This window comes from Scyliorhinus canicula, chromosome 19 (assembly GCF_902713615.1).
Source record: "Scyliorhinus canicula chromosome 19, sScyCan1.1, whole genome shotgun sequence".
Lineage (NCBI taxonomy): Eukaryota > Metazoa > Chordata > Chondrichthyes > Carcharhiniformes > Scyliorhinidae > Scyliorhinus > Scyliorhinus canicula.
In genome coordinates, this window is record NC_052164.1 from 39,387,896 (window position 1) to 39,408,854 (window position 20,959).

The 20,959-nt window shown below is 46.8% G+C and overlaps 1 protein-coding gene across 8 annotated transcripts in view; it reads right to left on the minus strand.

Moving 5' to 3' along the window:
- LOC119954164 (sodium channel protein type 2 subunit alpha-like) overlaps window positions 1-20,959 on the minus strand; it is a 295,132-nt gene that overhangs the window by 45,059 nt on the left and 229,114 nt on the right. For all 8 annotated transcript variants that reach the window (XM_038779136.1, XM_038779137.1, XM_038779138.1 and 5 more), the window contains 3 exons: window positions 13,840-13,994; window positions 7,700-7,873; window positions 3,339-3,461 (listed from right to left, as the gene is read on the minus strand). In XM_038779136.1, coding sequence (XP_038635064.1) covers window positions 3,339-3,461; window positions 7,700-7,873; window positions 13,840-13,994 — 452 coding nt within the window. The remainder of the gene's footprint in view (window positions 1-3,338; window positions 3,462-7,699; window positions 7,874-13,839; window positions 13,995-20,959) is intronic.

Consider the following 20,959-nt stretch of genomic DNA (forward strand, 5'->3'; position numbering starts at 1 on the left):
CCACATTATTGTCTCTCTGCCACCTTGTTGCACACTCACTTAAACTCTTTGCAGCCTCTCTAGCTCTTTGCAGCCTTGTTGAGACAATCTCACCGTTGACATTCCCCCTCCGCCAGGTTCTGTATCATCAGCAAACCTGGACACATTACTCTTGGTCTCTTTGCCTAAGTCATTAATGTTGATCGATTGTGGGCCCTCCACCAGTAAAATGAAAAAATGAAATGAAAATCGCTTATTGTCACAAGTAAGCTTCAATTAAGTTACTGTGAAAAGCCCCTAGTCGCCACATTCCGGCGCCTGTTCGGGGAGGCTGGTACGGGACTCGAACCGTGCTGCTGGCCCGCTTGGTCTGCTTTAAAAGCCAGCGATTTCTGAGTGAGCTAAACCAGCCCCTTCTCTAATCAACACCAGTGCTTTATTTTCATTTTTAAATGTCTGCCTGAGAAAGATTACACAACACTCCAATTTACTTTGTAATTCCGCTGTAACATACTGGGGTAGATTGTCCATTTATTTGGCACTTAGTACGTAAAAACACGCTTTGCTTTCACTTAAATGAATGAAAACGAGAAATGACAGTCTCCATGATGAGTGGCTCATTTGCAACGTTAGTTTTGTGCAAGGTGGCAAATTGACAGTCGGTCACCTTTTGCCCACATAAACTACACCTACCCAGACCCGAACTCCAGGAGTGGGATTTTCCCACCCGGTCCAGGACTGGAAATTCCTGCCTGGGGTCAAAGGGCTTTTTGCTTGTCCGCTGAATTCTCCGTCTCGCCCATAATAATTCCTGCTGTGGTCGCAACTGGAAGATTTAGGCCCAGGGCTTAGACTCTGGAGACTGCTTGTAGTTCCAGCAGTAGCCACTACAGCTTCTGGTGCTGCAAGGACTTCAGGGCCGGGTTGCTCCCTTCTGGTGACTAAGTCCCCACTCCGGCGGGAGAACCGGCGCCAACCACTCCGGCATCAACAGCCACCAAAACTGCGGAATTCACCGCGCGGGTTAGGTGGACGGCTGAGGGATTGGCGCCGCTCCAGCCGGTGCCGAAGGGATGGTGCATGCACAGACCGGCCGGCATATTTTGACGCAAGCATGGGGGGTTCTCTTCTCTGCACTGGCCATGGAGGAGCTCTACAGGGGCCGGCGCGGAAGGAAGAAGTGCTCCCATGGAAGAAGACCCCGGTCGCCGGGCTAGGACAACGTGGGGGCATCCCCCCGGGGTCGAATCCCCCCCCCCCCCCCCCCCCCCCCCCTCAAGGACCGCCCCAGTCAACTTACCTGCCAGGTCCCGCCGGTACATGAGCTGAGTGATTCACGCCGGTGGGACTGGCCAAAAACGGACGGTCGCTCAGCTCATCGGGGCCCGGAGAATTTCTGGGGGGGGTGTGGGGGGGGTGTGGGCGCTGGAAATGGCCCCAATCGGCGTGGCGGAAATCCCGCCCCCAGCCAAAAACCGGCGCCTGAGAATACGGCAGCCATGCCGAGGCGGGGTGGGATTCGCGCCGCCTTCCGGCGATTATCTGACCCGGCAGGGGGTCGGAGAATCCCGCCCCAGAGCTGCCTGTCAATCAGATTGGCTGGACCTGCTCCCGAGAGGGGTGGACATTCTGCCTCCAGGCAATTGCTGCAGCCAAAATTAGCGGGGGGGGGGGGGGGGGGGGGGTGGTTTGTTCCTCTTTGAAGCTGGGGCAGGAAAACCATCATCTGAAAACTCCTGGCCTATGTACATCTTCACTGCTTCATCTTTACTTTCTACTCTTGTATCATTGTCCTCCCCCTTTGGCCTTGCATCATCATCTCTTTTGTTAGTTAATTATTTCTGCCCTCCACCTTATCAAACGTTTGTCACTTTTGTTCTCTTCCTCCACTTTCCCCCTCACCCCGATTACATTTCACTGTTTGAAAGCCGATCATCGCTATATACCTTGCATTTCTCATGGCGGATCATCACCACCGACACTGACCGTCAGAGTGTCCAACACTTCATAGAATCCCGACAGTGCAGAAGGAGGCTATTCGGCCATAGAGTCTGCACCAAACCTTCAAACGAGCACCCTACCTAAGCCCATTCTCACAGCCCATCCCCATTCAACCTTTGAACACTAAGGGGCAATTTTAGCATAGCCAATCGACCTAACCTGCACATCTTTGGACTGTGGGAGGAAACCAGAGCACCCGGAGGAAACCCACGCAGACATGGGAAGAACGTGCAAACTCCACACAGACAGTGGTCCAAGGTCGGAATCGAACCCGGGTCCCTGGCACTGTAAGGCAGCAGTGTTAACCACTGTGTCACCATGTGATGTACACAGAACATATAGTTGTTTAACTAGAAAGATGAGAAGATGATTTATTAACAAACACATGGAAAGATAACTAACAGATTAATATGCAGACAATGGCTACTAAATGAATTCAGAGAACTCTTCTGGAACTACTCTAAGTGCGACCCTCCTTTCGTACGTCTTACTACCAACTGGCGGGTATATAAAGTCCTGTGTTGGATGTCTATCGCCACCAGCTGATTGGAGGTCACATTGCCAACTATCTACAGAACTGTGCATAGGCATATTGACACACCGTGCTGCCCATATTGTTCCTAAACTTTGATATAAATAGCCCAGCAGCTTTCACTAGCTTTCGGAGCACAGCTCCTTCCTCAGGTGAATGAAGAGGTGGGTTCCAGAAACATATAGATAGACAAGTCAATGATGCAAGACAATACTTTGAATGTGAGTCTTCTGCACTGTAAATTCTATGATTCTATGTCTGAATAACTATAATTAAGTCTTTACATGCATTCAGCCTCTGATCTTCAGGTAAGCATTCTCCAAGGCAGCCCTCAGGACGCGCGATAACACAGAATCACAGAGCAGAAACTTATAGCCAGGTTTCGCACACATGAGTACGGCCTCAACCGGGACCTTGGATTCATGTCGCATTACATTCACCCTCCACCATCTGGCCTGGGCTTGCAAAATCCTAACAACTGTCCTGGTTTGAGACAATTCACACCTCTTTAACCTATGATTATCCCTCTCTCCAGTTGCTCCATCTGGACCTGTAAAGACTTCATTACCTGCAAAGACTCGCATTCAAAGTATCGTCTTGCATCATTGACTTTGACATCATTGTGTATATATATGTTTCTGGAACCCACCTCTTCATTCACTTGAGGAAGGAGCTGTGCTCCGAAAGCTAGTGATTTGAAACAAACCTGTTGGACTTTAACCTGGTGTTGTAAGACTTCTTAACATGAAGTGCGACAAAAGAGAACATTTTGCAGCAACTCCGATTGAAAAAAAATGTCATTTGATTGCAATTGAGATTAATTTACCCTCATTCCCTCAAACCGTGACAAAGCTCGCAATGGTCTCAAGGCTCTCAGCGTCCGGAGGGATTTAATGGGTCCTAATTCATCATAGCCAAGGATCTTTGCAGTCAGGCTGATCAAAGACACCTTAAAAGAGAGGGAAAAAGAAAAATAGAAGTTTTTTTTATAGCTGGCTACAATTTCCAGGTAAATACAGCAGTACGTTTGAGCTTTTACACAATATAATAGTGAAGAAAATGTTATTCAGACATAGAATCATAGAATTTACAGTGCAGAAGGAGGCCATTTGGCCCAAATAGTCTACACCGGCCCTTTGAAAGAGCACCCTACTTAAGCCCAAGCCTCCACCCTATCTCCGTAACCCAGCCACCCCATCTAACCTAAGGTCAATTTAGCACGGCCAATCCACCTAACCTGCACATCTTTGGACTGTGGGAGGAAACCCACGTAGACACAGGGAGAACGCGCAGACTCCGCACAGACAGTGACCCAAGTGGGAATCAAACCTGGGACCCTGGTGCTGAGAAGCCATAGTGCTAACCACTATGCCACCGTACTGCCCCATGAACTGAACAGATTCGCCTGTACTTCTGATGTGTTGTTTAGCAGCATTACTGAACCTGCAAGGTATCAGTCTTTGAACTCGGGAACATTGCATAGGTATAAATGCACCATACAAAGATCGTCCTGATCAAACTTCAGTTATGTGGATAGATTGGAGAGGTTGGGACTGTTCTCCTTGGACAGAAGAAGGATAAGAGAAGATTCCATAGAGGTGTTCAAGATTCTGAAGGAGCTGAATAAAATAAATATGGAGAAACTGTTTCTGCTCGGAAAAGGATCGCGAATGAGAGGACACAAATTTAAAGTGAAAGAAGCAAATGTGATGCGAGAAAAAAAGTTTTTCACACAGCGAGTGACTCGGGTCTGGAATGCACTGCCTGGAAGTGTGGTGGAAGCAGGTTCAATTGAGGCATTCAAGAGGACATTATTTGAATAGATACAAAGTGCAAGAGTGTGGGAAAAGACAGGGGAATGGCGCTGTGATGTTGCTCGTTTGGAGAGTCGGTGCTGACATGATGGGCCAAATGGTCTCCTTCTGTGTCATAATAATTCTGTGATTCTGTGAAGAAATGCTGGCTTAGCCAGTGACATGAATTAATAAAAAAATGTGTTGGTTATGATGATGTCATGTGCTCAAGATTATGTCGGGGGAGGACTCCGTTGAAGTTTGCTCTCCCCACTCCTTCCTTGTCCATCACACCCTTTCAGAAAGTTTGCCGACTCTGATGTTGAAATCTCTGAGGAGCATCTCGGGCTAGTGGTTACTCAAGGTCAAGGTAGAAGACCTCCTTGGTCTCTCATCTGTTGCCTCAAGTGTAGACCATATACACTGATGGCAGTGGCATGCTGATTCCTCATTAGGGTGAGGCATTCATTTATCCCACAGGAGATGCCACTGAGGTGTCAGACAAACTCATGCTTGATGGTAAAGCCCACCCCTTGGAGGCATGGTTTCTCTTCTACAAGGCCTTTCCACTTTGTACCCGCGATCTTGCTACTTCAGTTCATCTTCTCCTGTGCATCCTGTCTCACTTAAGGCACCAATGTTGATGGCACGGTGCCTGGGTTCTCGAGCAATGATTTAAAAAAAAGTAGAATTTACAGTCCAGAAGGAGGGGATTCGGTTAATCGAATCTGCAATGGCCCTTGGAAAGAGCACCCTACTCAAGCCCACACCTCCACCCTACCCCCGTAACCCCACCTAAGCTTTTTGTTTTAGACACTGAGGGCAATTTAGCATGACCAATCCACCTAACCTGCACATCTTTGGATTGTGGGAGGAAACCGGAGCACCCAGAGGAAACTCATGCAGACATGTGGAGAACGGACAGACTCCACACAGACAGTGACCCAAGCTGGAAATCGAACCTGGGATCCTGGAGCTATGAAGCAACAGTACTAGCCACTATGACACCGTGATGGTGGTGTCGCGCTCAGGTCTGTCACTGTTGGGGTTAACCATGAGAGTCCTGATGCTCCTGGTCCCAAATTTCATTCTCATGAGTGGAAGATGCCTGCCTGTGGTTTTTAAAAAAACATGAGGTAGTTGTGCTTGCCAACTACCACACGGTCTCAGCACAGAGGGTTCTGAGACAATTGGAGGTCAGATTCTACTCTGAGACATTAATACGATCTGTGCATGATCATACGCAGATGTGTGTGTAACCTATGACCAGGAATAGACTGAAGCTGAAAAAAAACAGTCAAAGTAGCAGCCAGACGCAGGCTGACCAAGAGTCTAACGTCCAACTCTGGCGTCTATCCAACAATGTGAAAAATTGCCAAAGTATGTCCTGCCTATAAAAAGCAGGCCAAATCCAATCTGCCCAATTATTGCCCCATCAGTCACCAGCAAAGTGATAATAAGGTGTCATTGATAGTGCTATCAAACGGCACTTACTCAGTAATAACCTGCACATTAGTGCTCTATCTATGGTTATTCAGGGTCACCTAGCTCTAGACTTCATTACTGCCTTAGTAAAGACATGGACAAAAGAGCTGAATTCCAGAAGTGATATGAGAGTAACTGCCTTGAACATCAAAGCAGCATTTTGACCAAGTGTGGCATCAATAAGTCCTTGGAAAATTGAAATCAATGCGTATCAATGAGACAATTCTCCACTGGTTAGAGTCAAATAGCTTTAAAAAAAATGGTTATGGCTGTTAGAGGCCAAACATCTAAGCCCCAGGACACCACTTCAGAGTTCCTCAGGATAGTGCCTAGGCCCAACCATCTTCAGCTGCTTCGTCAATGACCCACCCTCCAAACTAAGATCTGAAGTGAGAATGTTCAGCGTTGGGTTCAATTCACAAACCTCAGGTACTCCCCACTTGCCTGGATGGGCGCAGTTCCAATATCGAGATATTGAAGTGCTATAGGAATGCAAATATTTGGTTTCCTTTTCAGAAAATGCTGTCAAATGGGCACATATTTAACCAATCACTTCACCTGAGGATATTGCCCACCAGAAAACTGCCCAATGAGGAATTGAATAATCATGAAAACAATGTGCGAATTTAATTGAGGGAATGATTTTGGTGAGTGGAACTGCTTTCTAAATCTCTAAAAACACTGTGATATCATCCAAAGGGAGTGAAGATCTGGTTAGGGTTACAATACCACAGACCCAATTCTGTAACCAGGGGGTGGATTACCCAGCCTTCCCGATGGCGGGATCTTTCTTCCTGCTGATAGCGATCCCCAACAATGGATTCTCTGTAAAGTTCCGCCTCAGTATGGGCCTATGATCTGTCTCATTTTTAAGAACATATATAACTCCATGGTGTAAAGCGGATGTGAATCCACAACATGCACAAACTGTGTACCCAGAATTCAGGCGCGCTTCCAAATCCTGGACCCATAATTAGAGATCTCTCAATCTGAGTGATCAGAAACGCCACTCCTAAATTCCTCTCATGTCGACAGCCCTCGCAGTCATAACTGAATAAGGCCAACTTGTTCAAATTTGTACTGGGCTAAACTGGTCTGATATCATTTTGCAATGCTTGTCCTCAGTGGTTTCCACCTGGGAGTTAAGGTCAGTGAATTTATCCTCCTATAATCGGATGGGCCAGGGCAGAACGGTGGTGCAGTGGGTTAGCACTGTTGCCTCACGGCGCTGAGGTCCCAGGTTCAATCCCGGCTCTGGGTCACTGTCCGTGTGGAGTTTGCACATTCTCCCCGTGTTTGCGTGAGTTTCGCCCCCACAACCCAAAGATGTGCAGGATAGGTGGATTGAACACGCTAAAATTGCCCCTTAATGGGAAAAAATGAATTGGGCACTCTAAATTTAAACAAAATAAAAATAATTGGATGGGCCTATGATCTGTCTCATTTTTAAGAACATATATAACTCCATGGTGTAAAGCGGATGTGAATCCACAACATGCACAAACTGTGTACCCAGAATTCAGGCGCGCTTCCAAATCCTGGACCCATAATTAGAGATCTCTCAATCTTAGTGATCAGAAACGCCACTCCTAAATTCCTCTCATGTCGACAGCCCTCGCAGTCATAACTGAATAAGGCCAACTTGTTCAAATTTGTACTGGGCTAAACTGGGCTGATATCATTTTGCAATGCTTGTTGACAGTTTTCTGAGAGGGCTGGCATATGGGAATGCTTGGGGGTCAACATGCATCAGTACCATCAGAGGGTACTTTACACATTGAGCCAAGTTAAAATAATGTTATTTTACAATGAGTTATCGAAGGCTGACTCACAGTGAATGTTTAATTCAAATTAAACCAGGGGTTTTTTGTACACTCCGAGTAGATGTCTTCTTTCTTGGAATACTTACATCAACAATTAAGAAGTCAAGCCAGCACCATGCATTGGTGAAGTATGTCTTGAACCCATAGGCAAGCCATTTGAGCAGCATTTCCACCACAAAGACATATGTAAACACTTGGTCAGCATACTCGAGCAGTATCTTAATCACCTTTCTGTTTTCAATATATATGTCTTCAAATGCCTGCAAGCAAATAAACAGTTTAGACCTCTGTTCGCAAGAAGTTAGATTAAAACATTCAAACACAATTATTTAATTTCTTGTTAAAACATAATGGACCATATCTTCCGGCCTCCGGATCATCGAGGCTGGATATACATCTGAAGATGTGCCTCCGGGGGAGGCGGTGCTGTCGTGGTATTGTTGTTGGACTAGCCATCCAGAGACCCAGAATATTGCTCTGGGGACTTGGGTTCAAGTTCCGCCATAATGGAATTTAAACTGAATAAAAATAAACCTGGATTTCACAGTCGAAGGATGACCCTGAAATCATTGTGGATTGTCGCAAAAACCAAACTGATTCGCTAATGTTCTTTAGGGAAGGAAACCTACCGTATCTGGTCTAGGCTACATGTGACTCCAGACCCACAGCAATATGGTTGATTCTTAAATGTTCTGAAATGGTCTATCAAGGGAAATAAATGCTGACCCAGCCAATAATAAAAAGGATCCTGTGGAATTCCTGACTTGCGCATCTACATGATAATTGCCCAGAGCCCTCTGTGAATGTCTCCAACTCTGAGCTAGAGTCAGAGACTTCAGACAGTTCTGTGGTACTTAGATGGGTAGTGACCCAGGAAATAGTAGTCAGATTAAAACCTAGTGTAACACCCAGACAGAATAGAATTCCTACAGTGCAGAAGGAGGCTATTCGGCCCATTGAGTCTGCACCGACCCCTGGAAACAGCACCCTTGCTAGGCCCACTCCCCGTTCTATCCCTATAACCCCCTAATGCCAACTAACCTGTATTTTAATTTTAATTTTAGAGTATCCAATTATTTTTTTCCAATTAAGGGGCAATTTAGCGTAGCCAATCCACCTCCACTGCACATCTTCGGGTTGTGGGTTGAAACCCACGCAGACATGGGGAGAATGTGCAAACTCCACACGGATAGTGACCCAGAGCCAGGATTGAACATGGGTCCTCAGCACCATAGGCAACAGTGCTAACCACTGTGACACCGTGCCACCCTATCTTACCTGCATGACTTTGGACACACGAAGGGACAATTTAGCATGGCCAATCCACCTAACCTGCATATCTTTAGACTGTGGGAGGAAACCGGAGAACCCGGAGGAAACCCACACAGACACGGGGAGAAATGGCACACTCCGCACGTACAGTCATCCAAGGCCAGAATTGAATTCAGGTCCCTGGCACTGTGAGGCAGCAGGGATAACCACTGTGCCATCGTGCTGCCCTCGGATAACTAGGCAACTGGCTACCCCATTTACCACCTCTCCCATCTACCCACCTCACATATCATTTACCCACATCACCCACCAACCCATTCATTCACTTGCTCACGATTCCCCCACTCACTAACTCACTTCATCAATTCGCTCAGCTTCAAAGAGTGGGTGGCCCGACACGGTATTCTCTGGGGCTCCCGCGGTGCTCCATCTCCGCCAGGAGGAATTACCGACTGTTTCCGTAAGCTAACTGCCTCGCTCTAATATGCAGATTTGCCAAACCTGATCCCGCCCATTGTTGGCAGGATTTACATCGTGTTGGACCTCGCAAGGTGTGACGAGCCAGGTTGATCCCGTGAGCTGGGGTCTCCTGGCTTTTAACGGCTCTGCTGTGCCACGGTGAGCTGCTTTTCTGGCTCACCGTCACCGTTGGATTGCGCCCGTTAACTCTGGGTCTCAGCACAGATGCTGCCCGACCTCCAGCGTTTCGTTCAGATTTCTAAAATTGGCATTATTCTGTTTTCCACAATCTCTGTGTTGACACGCAAAGCTTGAAGGTAGCACTGCATGCTTTCAGTCCGAGTGTCATTGATTGGATCAAATTATACATTCCCAGCAGAATGCTGTGTTCCTGGTGTCCAATGACATCTCATGCATTTCTACTTGTCTGTGGACGTGTTGTCCACAAATGAAACTTACGAGTAAATGCATCCCAATAATAACAAACATCAATCTGCAAGATTAAACTATACAGTTTGCTGCACTATTCAAACTGCAAATTGTTATTTCCTGTACACTGTTTTGTTGTCCCCCTACTGTGACAATTAAAGGTTATAGAAGCAGTCAAGCAGCATTCGTCGATATGCCAACAGACAGTGAAATAGCAAACACTGATTTTTGTTTTCAACTGCAGGCTGGATTTTGCATCCCCCTCCAAAGCAAACGTTTTGATTGGCTTGACAGCTTGATATTTCCGTAGAGCTTATTCACTTTTATTTATGTCCACTTTTAATGACCCCAAAGGGGTTGTTGACCTCTCCCAAAGGGAACCTCACCACTCCAAAATGGGCATGTGACCTTTCCAAAAGGAGTGTCAGAGCTCTCCAAAAGGGTACCTTACCTCTCCAAATAACTTTGGCATCTTTTCCTCAAATATCTGACCTCCACTAGTTTTAGAAATTGCAGTAATGAAAATTGGATCAGTTTTAAGGTAGCTGCACTTTTACATGTGCAGCTGCCTCCATGCACCAAGAATGACAAATTACAACTGCCCCTATTCGTCCCCACTCCAGTGGAAATGGTGGGGTCCATGTTCGGGGGACAGGCTTCTAGAATTGGGGCTCTGGTACCATTTTGGCTAATTTGTGGAGCCCTTCCATCTCTGTGAAGTTTCAAGTCTAAGTCTCATTACGCTGAAAGCACACAGATAAAGTTAAGATCGTAATTAAATTTAAATATTTTGATCCTGATCATGAGTAATCCAGATTAGCAATATACATAAAATCTTGAACAATATTGGGTGATCTGGAAATTACATTGGGTCTCATGACGTTTATCAATTAAGAGATCCATTGAAGGAAGTGACCAGGGCAATAAGAGTTTCCCAACAGATAATAGCAACACAAATGGAGTTAATGAGATGCATTTGGAGCTGTCCAGGGAACAGGTGGGCCAAGAGTTGGAATGGAAAATGAGAAAATTGTTGAGTTACAGGAAAGCCAATTAATATAATTTATTTCCAGTGTCTTTGAAGTATAAGATTGGCAAATGGCGCTTCAGGGTCTTATAGACTCTGCATCGCCCAGCCTTGCCTTTTATCCCTCTCTCACAGAATATAGAGCTTGGGTCATGGCTGTGGATGTCTATACACTGAGTTGACAAGCTCATCTTGTGAGACTCTGACTAATTTCTACAGAGGCAGACATAACAGAAACAGTTTCCCTGTTTTGTTAGCACAGGAGGACCCAGAAAAGGAGAAGAAGACCTTGAATATAAGTGTGGTGGTGTAGTGATGCACTTCAAGAGTCTTAATTCCTGAACAAAAATGGATTTATTTAGTGATCTTCAAGAGCAGCAGTGTGTTTGCAGTAAACTCTAAAATACCTCTGCTAGGAGAACTCCCGCCCCCACGCCCTTTGGAGTAACCCCCACTCTGTGTCCTGATTGGTCACCCAGGCCAGATGACCCTTATTCTGCTGTGTTTTCCTTAAAGGGACAATCGTCAAAGGTGGTTGGATGGAATTAGCCAGATAGTAAAAGATAGCATAGAGTAAGTGCTATAGAATAGTAAAATGCCCCTTGAGGGTGATTATCCAATGCCCTTCCTTATGCTTTGGCAGTAGTTCACTGCTATGCTTGATGTGAATATTGCCATCATCTGTAACTGAAACAATAATCATGTGTCATTGTGTTGACCATGAGGATCACCTACACATGCAGTGTGTAGTTAGTAATTGGAAGTCGTTTCACATTGCCCAATCTTGTCACTTAGGATTGTGGGCGGCATGGTGGCAGCAGGGTGGTACAGTGGTTAGCACTGCTGCCTCACAGCACCAGGGGCCCGGGATCAATTCCAACCTTGAATGACTGTGTGGTTTGCACATTCTCCCCGGTTCGATGGCTGTGTCTGCGTGGATTTCCTTCGGGTGCTCCTACAGTCCAAAGATGTGCAGATAAAATGGATTGGCCATGCTAAATTGCCTCCTGGGTCCAGGAATGTGCAGGTTAGGTTGTGGGATACGGGGAATAGAAGGGGGGAGTGGACCTGGGTCGGGTTTTCCTTTGGAGGGTCGGTGCAGACTCGATGGGCTGAATGGCCGCCTTCTGCATTGTAAGAATTCCATGGGATTCTATGAGTGTGTGTGCATATTTGCTGAAAGGTTTGAAGGGGAGTTCAGAAATCACATGTTCATCAGATAATCAGATTAGGAATGTGATTTGATTTCAAGAATATCAAAATTTAACAACTTTCCGAAGTCTCAATCAAAAAAACGCTTGCCCTCAACAGGACTTTTTTACATCCAATTTTATATAACATGCTAGCAGATCTGTCACAGTGTTACTAACAGGGAGAACAAGGATTTAGCAAAGTGTGAAAGCAGAGCATGACAATTAAAGTTGACAAGAAGTAAGTTTGGCTCTTACAGGAAATGCATTCCACACACAAAACCGCGAATATACTACAGGCAGCATCTTACCAAAAAATGCCAAAGCATCAGCCTCGGCGAGAAAAAACATGCGCGCCCGTCGGCGGGATTTCTCATGGAACCTTGAGCCTCTTAGTTAAAAAAAAGTAAGTGGGTGTAGTTAACCTCATCACTTTGCCGAAACGGGGACTCTTCGAGCCAGGAACCAACTTCAAACAGGTCGGGGTCCATCTTTAAAGGGCACGCTGACCAGCTCTACAGCCGAACAGCACCCATGCCATATCTCGTATGCCTCGAGGCTCCCTCCCCCTCCCTCGTCAGTCATCACTGGCAGATCCCACCACCACCCTTCAATTCTTGCAGGCAGATGACTCCATAGAACTCTACATATATGCCAGCCCCCCCCCCCCCCCCCCCCCCCCCGCCCACTTCATGCGGCTCCCACTAGCATCCTGTCCTGGTACTTCCCCTGGCACAGGTTGACGCTGCTCGGTTGGCACTGCCAGGCACCTGGCAGTGGCCAACCTGACAGTGTCAACCTGTGCCCGGGCAGTGCTAGAGCGTTGCCCAGGTACGGCCGTCTTCACCCCCCCCCACCCACCCCGGGAGCTATACTTACCTTTGCGTCCCCTGGAGCGATCCCCTCAACTGTCACATGCCTGGCCAGACTAGTATAAATAATGCCAGCATGACTGGGTCAAGATTCTGTGAGAGGGGAGAGTCTGGAAAGGGTGTTTTCTAATGACATACTAATGTATCAAAATTAGGTTCCTGGGATCATGCTACACGATTCAGACTATTCCACTGGCAAGAGTATTATAGAACAGTACAGCACAGAACAGGCCCTTCGGCCCTCGATGTTGTGCCGAGCAATGATCACCCCACTTAAACCCACGTAACCCGCATACCCGTAACCCAACAATCCCCCCATTAACCTTACACTACGGGCAATTTAGCATGGCCAATCCACCTAACCCGCACATCTTTGGACTGTGGGAGGAAACCGGAGCACCCGGAGGAAACCCACGCACACACGGGGAGGACGTGCAGACTCCACACAGACAGTGACCCAGCCGGGAATCGAACCTGGGACCCTGGAGCTGTGAAGCATTGATGCTAACCACCATGCTACCATGCTACCCCCCCAGTAGGGGGTAAGATTCCAAAAGCTAATCACAGCAAAGAGAATTGCATTTCCCGCTTCTCTCTGGATTTTGAGGCTGCACCGGTTTTCTCACGGACAGAGAAACAGGTCTCAAAATCACTCCCTATAGATAATGAGAACAACGTAGAACCAAAAACCAAAATGGGAAACAGAATGGCCATACATAATTAACACTTAAGTTAGAGACCATAAGATGTAGGAGCGGAAGTAGGCCATTCGGCCTATCTTAAACGTGACTAGCTTCGTATTTAACCTATTCATAACTGTTGTGCGCAGAATAGTACAATACAGGACATAAGCAAACTATCAGCTTTTACTCAATGTATGTTTCTAAATCTGGATGCTTACAAACGATCATATGCAGCTTACACATCCTGCTCTTAAACATGGTGTTGTAATTTGTAGGGAAGGAGTTGAGCCTTACCAGAGCACCGCTGCTAAGCAGAATCATAAAGATGATAAACGTTTCAAACCAGTTGTGTTCCACGATCTTGAAGCAAGTTTTCCTGAGATTCCACCACATCTTTCCCCGATCACTCTTTAGGTCAATGTCCAGATGGGGACAGACTCTCAAACAGCCTGTACAAGCAGCAACAGTTCAATGTGATTATTGTAAACTCATCTGCCATCACTATTGGAACATCTAATATTTACCTTTGCGATGAATATATAGAAATACGGGGGTAACACCCCCCCCCCCCCCCCGCCCCCCCAAGCTTGTTGACAAAGGGTCATCTGGACTCGAAACGTTAGCTCTTTCTCTCCATACAGATGCTACCACATCTGCTGAGATTTTCCAGCATTTTCTCTTTCCGTTTCAGATTTCAGCATCCGCAGTAATTTGCTTTTACTGAGGAATACTTTTTTAAAAATGGTGGATAGTCGCATTTTGCTGGGAGGTTAATTTGACAAGATGATGATTCAAAGAATTTGAAGAGAAGAGATGTTACCATCTATCTTTAAAGAAAATCTGGCAAGTATGGGCTGTCCAATCTGACACGTATCCTGGCTCAAAATGCTCGAGGATGCCCTGAAAGAAAAAACCTGTATTTCTTTAGCAGCTTACACATCCTCAGGATGTTGTGAGGAGCGGTGCAGTCAAGGAATCACTTTTGAACTGTAGTCACTGTTGTAATGTAGACAAGTGGAGCAGGCAATTTGCATAGAACAAGGTTCCACAAACAGCAAATGATCGTAGTGATCAGAATCTGTCTTATTGATGCCGGGCGAGTTTTAAATGTTGGCAAGAGCACTGGCTGAAGCCATACATTTCTTTGAAGAGTGTCATGGGAAATTCATGAGTACTTGATATGATTAGAATGGAGGCCTGCCTTCTCAACCTTGCACCTCGCCTGAGGTTGGTGATCCTCAGGTTAAATCATCACTAGTCAGCTCTCCTCCTCAAAGGGGAAAGCATGGGACTATGGTCATCTGGGACTATGGTGACTTTACTTAATGGGAGCATTGTTTAATGTCTCATTCAAAGGATGCCATCTCCATATGTCACAGAAGAGTTACCCTTGATCAAGTACTCAGGTGTTCAGTTGTGGGTTTGCACCTAAAACCTTCTGAGTCAGGAACAAGCCTGGCAAAGGGTACCATATAACACTTGACGAATGATGAAATCATTAGAGCCAATCTGCGTGGCTATATGTGTAGTGAAAGGGGGAGATAATGGTTGACAAACCTCATAGAATTAAGATGATATCAGCGTTTGGATAAAGGAAATTTGTCATAGAGATTGTTCATTTATACATCAATAAGGTTTTTTGTGGTCAAATGCGCAGCAGGATCGTCAACCAGGTTTTAAAAACAAAGTACAGGATAGTCAGCCACTAAAGCGGATTAGCCTCAAAGCCTTATCTGAGAGGGTGTCACTGGGATCAGCTATAGCTTTTACTCTCAATGCTTTACGTCGATCATTTGGAAGTAGGGCTACAGATAAATTCTTCAAAGGTACAACACTCAAGAGCAGGCTGAATGAATGCAGACAGACTCGTACAGTTTGGCAAGGTAGGCTGAGACGTTGCTTATGACTTTCAATGTCAAGAAGTACAAAATGGTGAAAATAGTGAGGAGAATAAACACAGAAATTATAAACAAAATGAAATTGGTCTACAAGATACAGAGCAAAGATCTGGGAATGGGAATAACTTGTGGGCAGCGAGTTACAGGAATAGGGAATGACAAAGAGGATATTGGGTTGTACAGTGCATGGAATTGAGTACAAGATATTTGTAATTCTCCACCCCAGATTATTGTGGATGCTTGATTAGTTATTGGTTTATTCAAGCTGGAGATCAATAGAGTTTTGCGCTCTCAGGAAATCTAGAAATATGGGAACCTGGTGTGAAATTGTAACTAAGGGCTGGAGATCAACCATGATCTCACTGGGTGGCATTTTCCACAGCCCCCCTCCTGCCCCCACCCTGAGGCCTGGCAGAGGCAGCTCACTATTGGCCACTTGTGGGATCTTCTGATCCCGCTGATGTCTATGGCGTTCAGTGTGACTCGCCCATCCTGCTGCCAGGGAAACCGCTATGGCGGGAATGGCTGGAAAATCCTGTCCATTGAATATGAAACTGGCTTGACGGGTCATGCAGTCTCATCCAGCGGAGGGCAGCAGAACAGAGCTACTGATCAGCTGTTCTGGGAGAATTTGCATACGTGCAGTGCGGTCAGCCTAAGTTGAAAGGGAACCGGCGAAGGAGACCCAAGGAGTTTGAGTGAAGACAAGCATCCAGCAGAGGGCAGCAGAGCAGAGCTACTGATCAGCTGTTCTGGGAGAATTTGCACACGTGCAGTGCGGTCAGCCTAAGTTGAAAGGGAACCGGCGAAGGAGACCCAAGGAGTTTGAGTGAAGACAAGCATCCAGCAGAGGGCAGCAGAGCAAAGCTACTGATCAGCTGTTCTGGGAGAATTTGCATACGTGCAGTGCGGTCAGCCTAAGTTGAAGGTGGTTTGTGGAGGGGCTGTTGGCAAGTGACAGTTAAACCCGAAACACTTTGTGAGTGTTTCTCACCCTACCTCCTCCTCTAACCAACCCCCCCACCCCACGGTGGTTGGGAAGCGGGAGCAGGGGCCTGTCGTGAAGGTGAGTGAGTGCCTTTAAATTTGCTTAACCTTCAGCGGGAGCAGGGTTTGAGGTAATATCAGGTAAGCTCTTCCTTTCTTTTTCTTGTTTTTTTTAAAATCTAGAGGTGATGTCAGGGAAGGCAGTACAATGCTCCTCCTACAGAATGTTTGAGGTGAGGGACGCCGTCAATGTCCCTGCTGATTTCATCTGTGGGAAGTGCACCCAACTCCAGCTCCTCAAAAACCGTGTTAGGGACCTGGAGCTTGAGCTGGATGAACTTCGGATCATTCGGGAGGCAGAGGGGGTCATAGATAGGAGCTTCAGGGAAGTAGTTACACCAAAGACTGGAGATAGATGGGTAACTGTAAGAGGGACTGGGAAGAAGCAGTCAGTGCAGGGACCCCCTGCGGTCGTTCCCCTGAGTAACAAGTATACCGTTTTGGATACTTGTGGGGGGGGGACTTACCAGGGGTAAGCCATGGGGTACGGGCCTCTGGCACGGAGTCTGTCCCTGTTGCTCAGAAGGGAAGGGGGTAAAGGAGTAGAACATTAGTAATTGGGGACTCAATAGTCAGAGGCACAGATAGGAGATTTTGTGGGAGCGAGAGAGACTCACGTTTGGTATGTTGCCTCCCAGGTGCAAGGGTAAGTGATGTCTCGGATCGTGTTTTCCGGGTCCTTAAGGGGGAGGGGGAGCAGCCCCAAGTCGTAGTCCACATTGGCACTAACGACATAGGTAGGAAAGGGGACAAGGATGTCAGGCAGGCCTTTAGGGAGCTAGGATGGAAGCTCAGAGCAAGAACAAACAGAGTTGTTATCTCTGGGTTGTTGCCCGTGCCACGTGATAGTGAGATGAGGAATAGGGAGAGAGAGCAATTAAACACGTGGCTACAGGGATGGTGCAGGCGGGAGGGATTCAGATTTCTGGATAACTGGGGCTCTTTCTGGGGAAGGTGGGACCTCTATAGACAGGATGGTCTACATCTGAACCTGAGGGGCACCAATATCCTGGGGGGGGAGATTTGTTAGTGCTCTTTGGGGGGGTTTAAACTAATTCAGCAGGGGCATGGGAACCTGGATTGTAGTTTTGGGGTACGAGAGATTGAGAGTATAGAGGTCAGGAGCACAGATTTGACTTCGCAGGAGGGTGCCAGTGTTCAGGTAGGTGGTTTGAAGTGTGTCTACTTCAATGCCAGGAGTATGCGAAATAAGGTAGGGGAACTGGCAGCATGGGTTGGTACCTGGGACTTCAACGTTGTGGCCATTTCAGAGACATGGATAGAGCAGGGACAGGAATGGTTGTTGCAGGTTCCGGGGTTTAGGTGTTTTAGTAAGCTCAGAGAAGGGGGCAAAAGAGGGGGAGGTGTGGCGCTGCTAGTCAAGGACAGTGTTACGGTGGCGGAAAGGATGCTGGATGGGGACTCTTCTTCTGAGGTAGTATGGGCTGAGGTTAGAAACAGGAAAGGAGAGGTCACCCTGTTAGGAGTTTTCTATAGGCCACCTAATAGTTCTAGGGATGTAGAGGAAAGGATGGCGAAGATGATTCTGGAAAAGAGCGAAAGTAACAGGGTAGTTGTTATGGGAGACTTTAACTTTCCAAATATTGACTGGAAAAGATATAGTTCGAGTACATTAGATGGGTCGTTCTTTGTACAATATGTGCAGGAGGGTTTCCTGACACAATATGTTGACAGGCCAACAAGAGGCGAGGCCACATTGGATTTGGTTTTGGGTAATGAACCAGGCCAGGTGTTAGATCTGGAGGTAGGTGAGCACTTTGGAAATAGTGACCACAATTCGGTGACCTTTACGTTAGTGATGGAAAGGGATAAGTATACCCCGCAGGGCAAGAGTTATAGCTGGGGGAAGGGCAATTATGATGCAATTAGACATGACTTAGGATGTGTTGGTTGGAGAAGTAGGCTGCAAGGGTTGGGCACACTGGATATGTGGAGCTTGTTCAAGGAACAGCTATTGCATGTTCTTGATAAGTACGTACCAGTCAGGCAGGGAGGAAGGGGTCGAGCGAGGGAACCGTGGTTTACCAAAGAAGTGGAATCTCTTGTTAAGAGGAAGAAGGAGGCCTATGTGAAGATGAGGCATGAAGTTTCAGTTGGGGCGCTTGATAGTTACAAGGAAGCGAGGAAGGATCTAAAGAGAGAGCTGAGACGAGCAAGGAGGGGACATGAGAAGTCTTTGGCAGGTAGGATCAAGGAAAACCCAAAAGCTTTCTATAGGTATGTCAGGAATAAAAGAATGACTAGGGTAAGAGTAGGGCCAGTCAAGGACAGTGGTGGGAAGTTGTGTGTGGAGGCTGAGGAGATAAGCGAGATACTAAATGAATACTTTTCGTCAGTATTCACTCAAGAAAAAGATAATATTGTGGAGGAGAATGCTGAGACCCAGGCTATTAGAATAGATGGCATTGAGGTGCGTAGGGAAGAAGTGTTGGCAATTCTGGACAAGGTGAAAATAGATAAGTCCCCGGGGCCGGATGGGATTTATCCTAGGATTCTCTGGGAAGCCAGGGAAGAGATTGCTGAGCCTTTGGCTTTGATTTTTAGGTCATCATTGGCTACAGGAATAGTGCCAGAGGACTGGAGGATAGCAAATGTGGTCCCTTTGTTCAAGAAGGGGAGTAGAGATAACCCCGGTAACTATAGGCCGGTGAGCCTAACGTCTGTGGTGGGTAAGGTCTTGGAGAGGATTATAAAAGATACAATTTATAATCATCTAGATAGGAATAATATGATTAGGGATAGTCAGCATGGTTTTGTGAAGGGTAGGTCATGCCTCACAAACCTTATCGAGTTCTTTGAGAAGGTGACTGAACAGGTAGACGAGGGTAGAGTAGTTGATGTGGTGTATATGGATTTCAGTAAAGCGTTTGATAAGGTTCCCCACGGTCGGCTATTGCAGAAAATACGGAGGCTGGGGATTGAGGGTGATTTAGAGATGTGGATCAGAAATTGGCTAGTTGAAAGAAGACAGAGAGTAGTAGTTGATGGGAAATGTTCAGAATGGAGTTCAGTTACGAGTGGCGTACCACAAGGATCTGTTCTGGGGCCGTTGCTGTTTGTCATTTTTATAAATGACCTAGAAGAGGGCGCAGAAGGATGGGTGAGTAAATTTGCAGACGACACTAAAGTCGGTGGAGTTGTAGACAGTGCGGAAGGATGTTGCAGGTTACAGAGGGACATAGATAAGCTGCAGACCTGGGTGAGAGGTGGCAAATGGAGTTTAATGTGGAGAAGTGTGAGATAATTCACTTTGGAAAGAATAACAGGAATGCGGAATATTTGGCTAATGGTAAAATTCTTGGTAGTGTGGATGAGCAGAGGGATCTCGGTGTCCATGTACATAGATCCCTGAAAGTTGCCACCCAGGTTGATAGGGTTGTGAAGAAGGCCTATGGTGTGTTGGCCTTTATTGGTAGAGGGATTGAGTTCCGGAGCCATGAGGTCATGTTGCAGTTGTACAAAACTCTAGTACGGCCGCATTTGGAGTATTGCGTACAGTTCTGGTCGCCTCATTATAGGAAGGACGTGGAAGCTTTGGAACGGGTGCAGAGGAGATTTACCAGGATGTTGCCTGGTATGGAGGGAAAATCTTATGAGGAAAGGCTGATGGACTTGAGGTTGTTTTCGTTAGAGAGAAGAAGGTTAAGAGGTGACTTAATAGAGGCATACAAAATGATCAGAGGGTTAGATAGGGTGGACAGCGAGAGCCTTCTCCCGCGGATGGAGGTGGCTAGCACGAGGGGACATAGCCTTAAATTGAGGGGTAATAGATATAGGACAGAGGTCAGAGGTGGGTTTTTTACGCAAAGAGTGGTGAGGCCGTGGAATGCCCTACCTGCAACAGTAGTGAACTCGCCAACATTGAGGGCATTTAAAAATTTATTGGATAAGCATATGGATGATAAGGGCATAGTGTAGGTTAGATGGCCTTTAGTTTTTTTTCCATGTCGGTGCAACATCGAGGGCCGAAGGGCCTGTACTGCGCTGTATCGTTCTATGTTCTATGTACCCCATTACTATTGGTTATGTACTGAATGTAAATCACAGGATTTATAATTGTGCCACAATAATTGCAATTGGTGGACTTCCGGTGGCGGCGATGTCCGAGTGAGCCGCACATTCGGCGGGCCCTCACTCCGGCGGGCGTTTAGGGGCTGATTCCCCGCGATAGCGGGGCAACAGAGCTGAAGGAAGGCGGCGGTGACAGCGCTGAGGAGCGGGCTGCAGCACATGGAACAGCGGGAGTCCAGGAGGCAGAAGAAGAGAGAGCAAAAGGGGCAGATACAAGGAGCTGAAGAAACTTACCTGGAACCTAAGATGGCGGACACACAGACCCCGGACTCAGCAATCCAGCAGGTGCTGGATAACATGCTCCAGGTAATGAAATCCAGTTTTGAAGCGCTGAAGCGGGACAGCTTGAACCCAATCCAGAAAGCGGTGGATCAGCT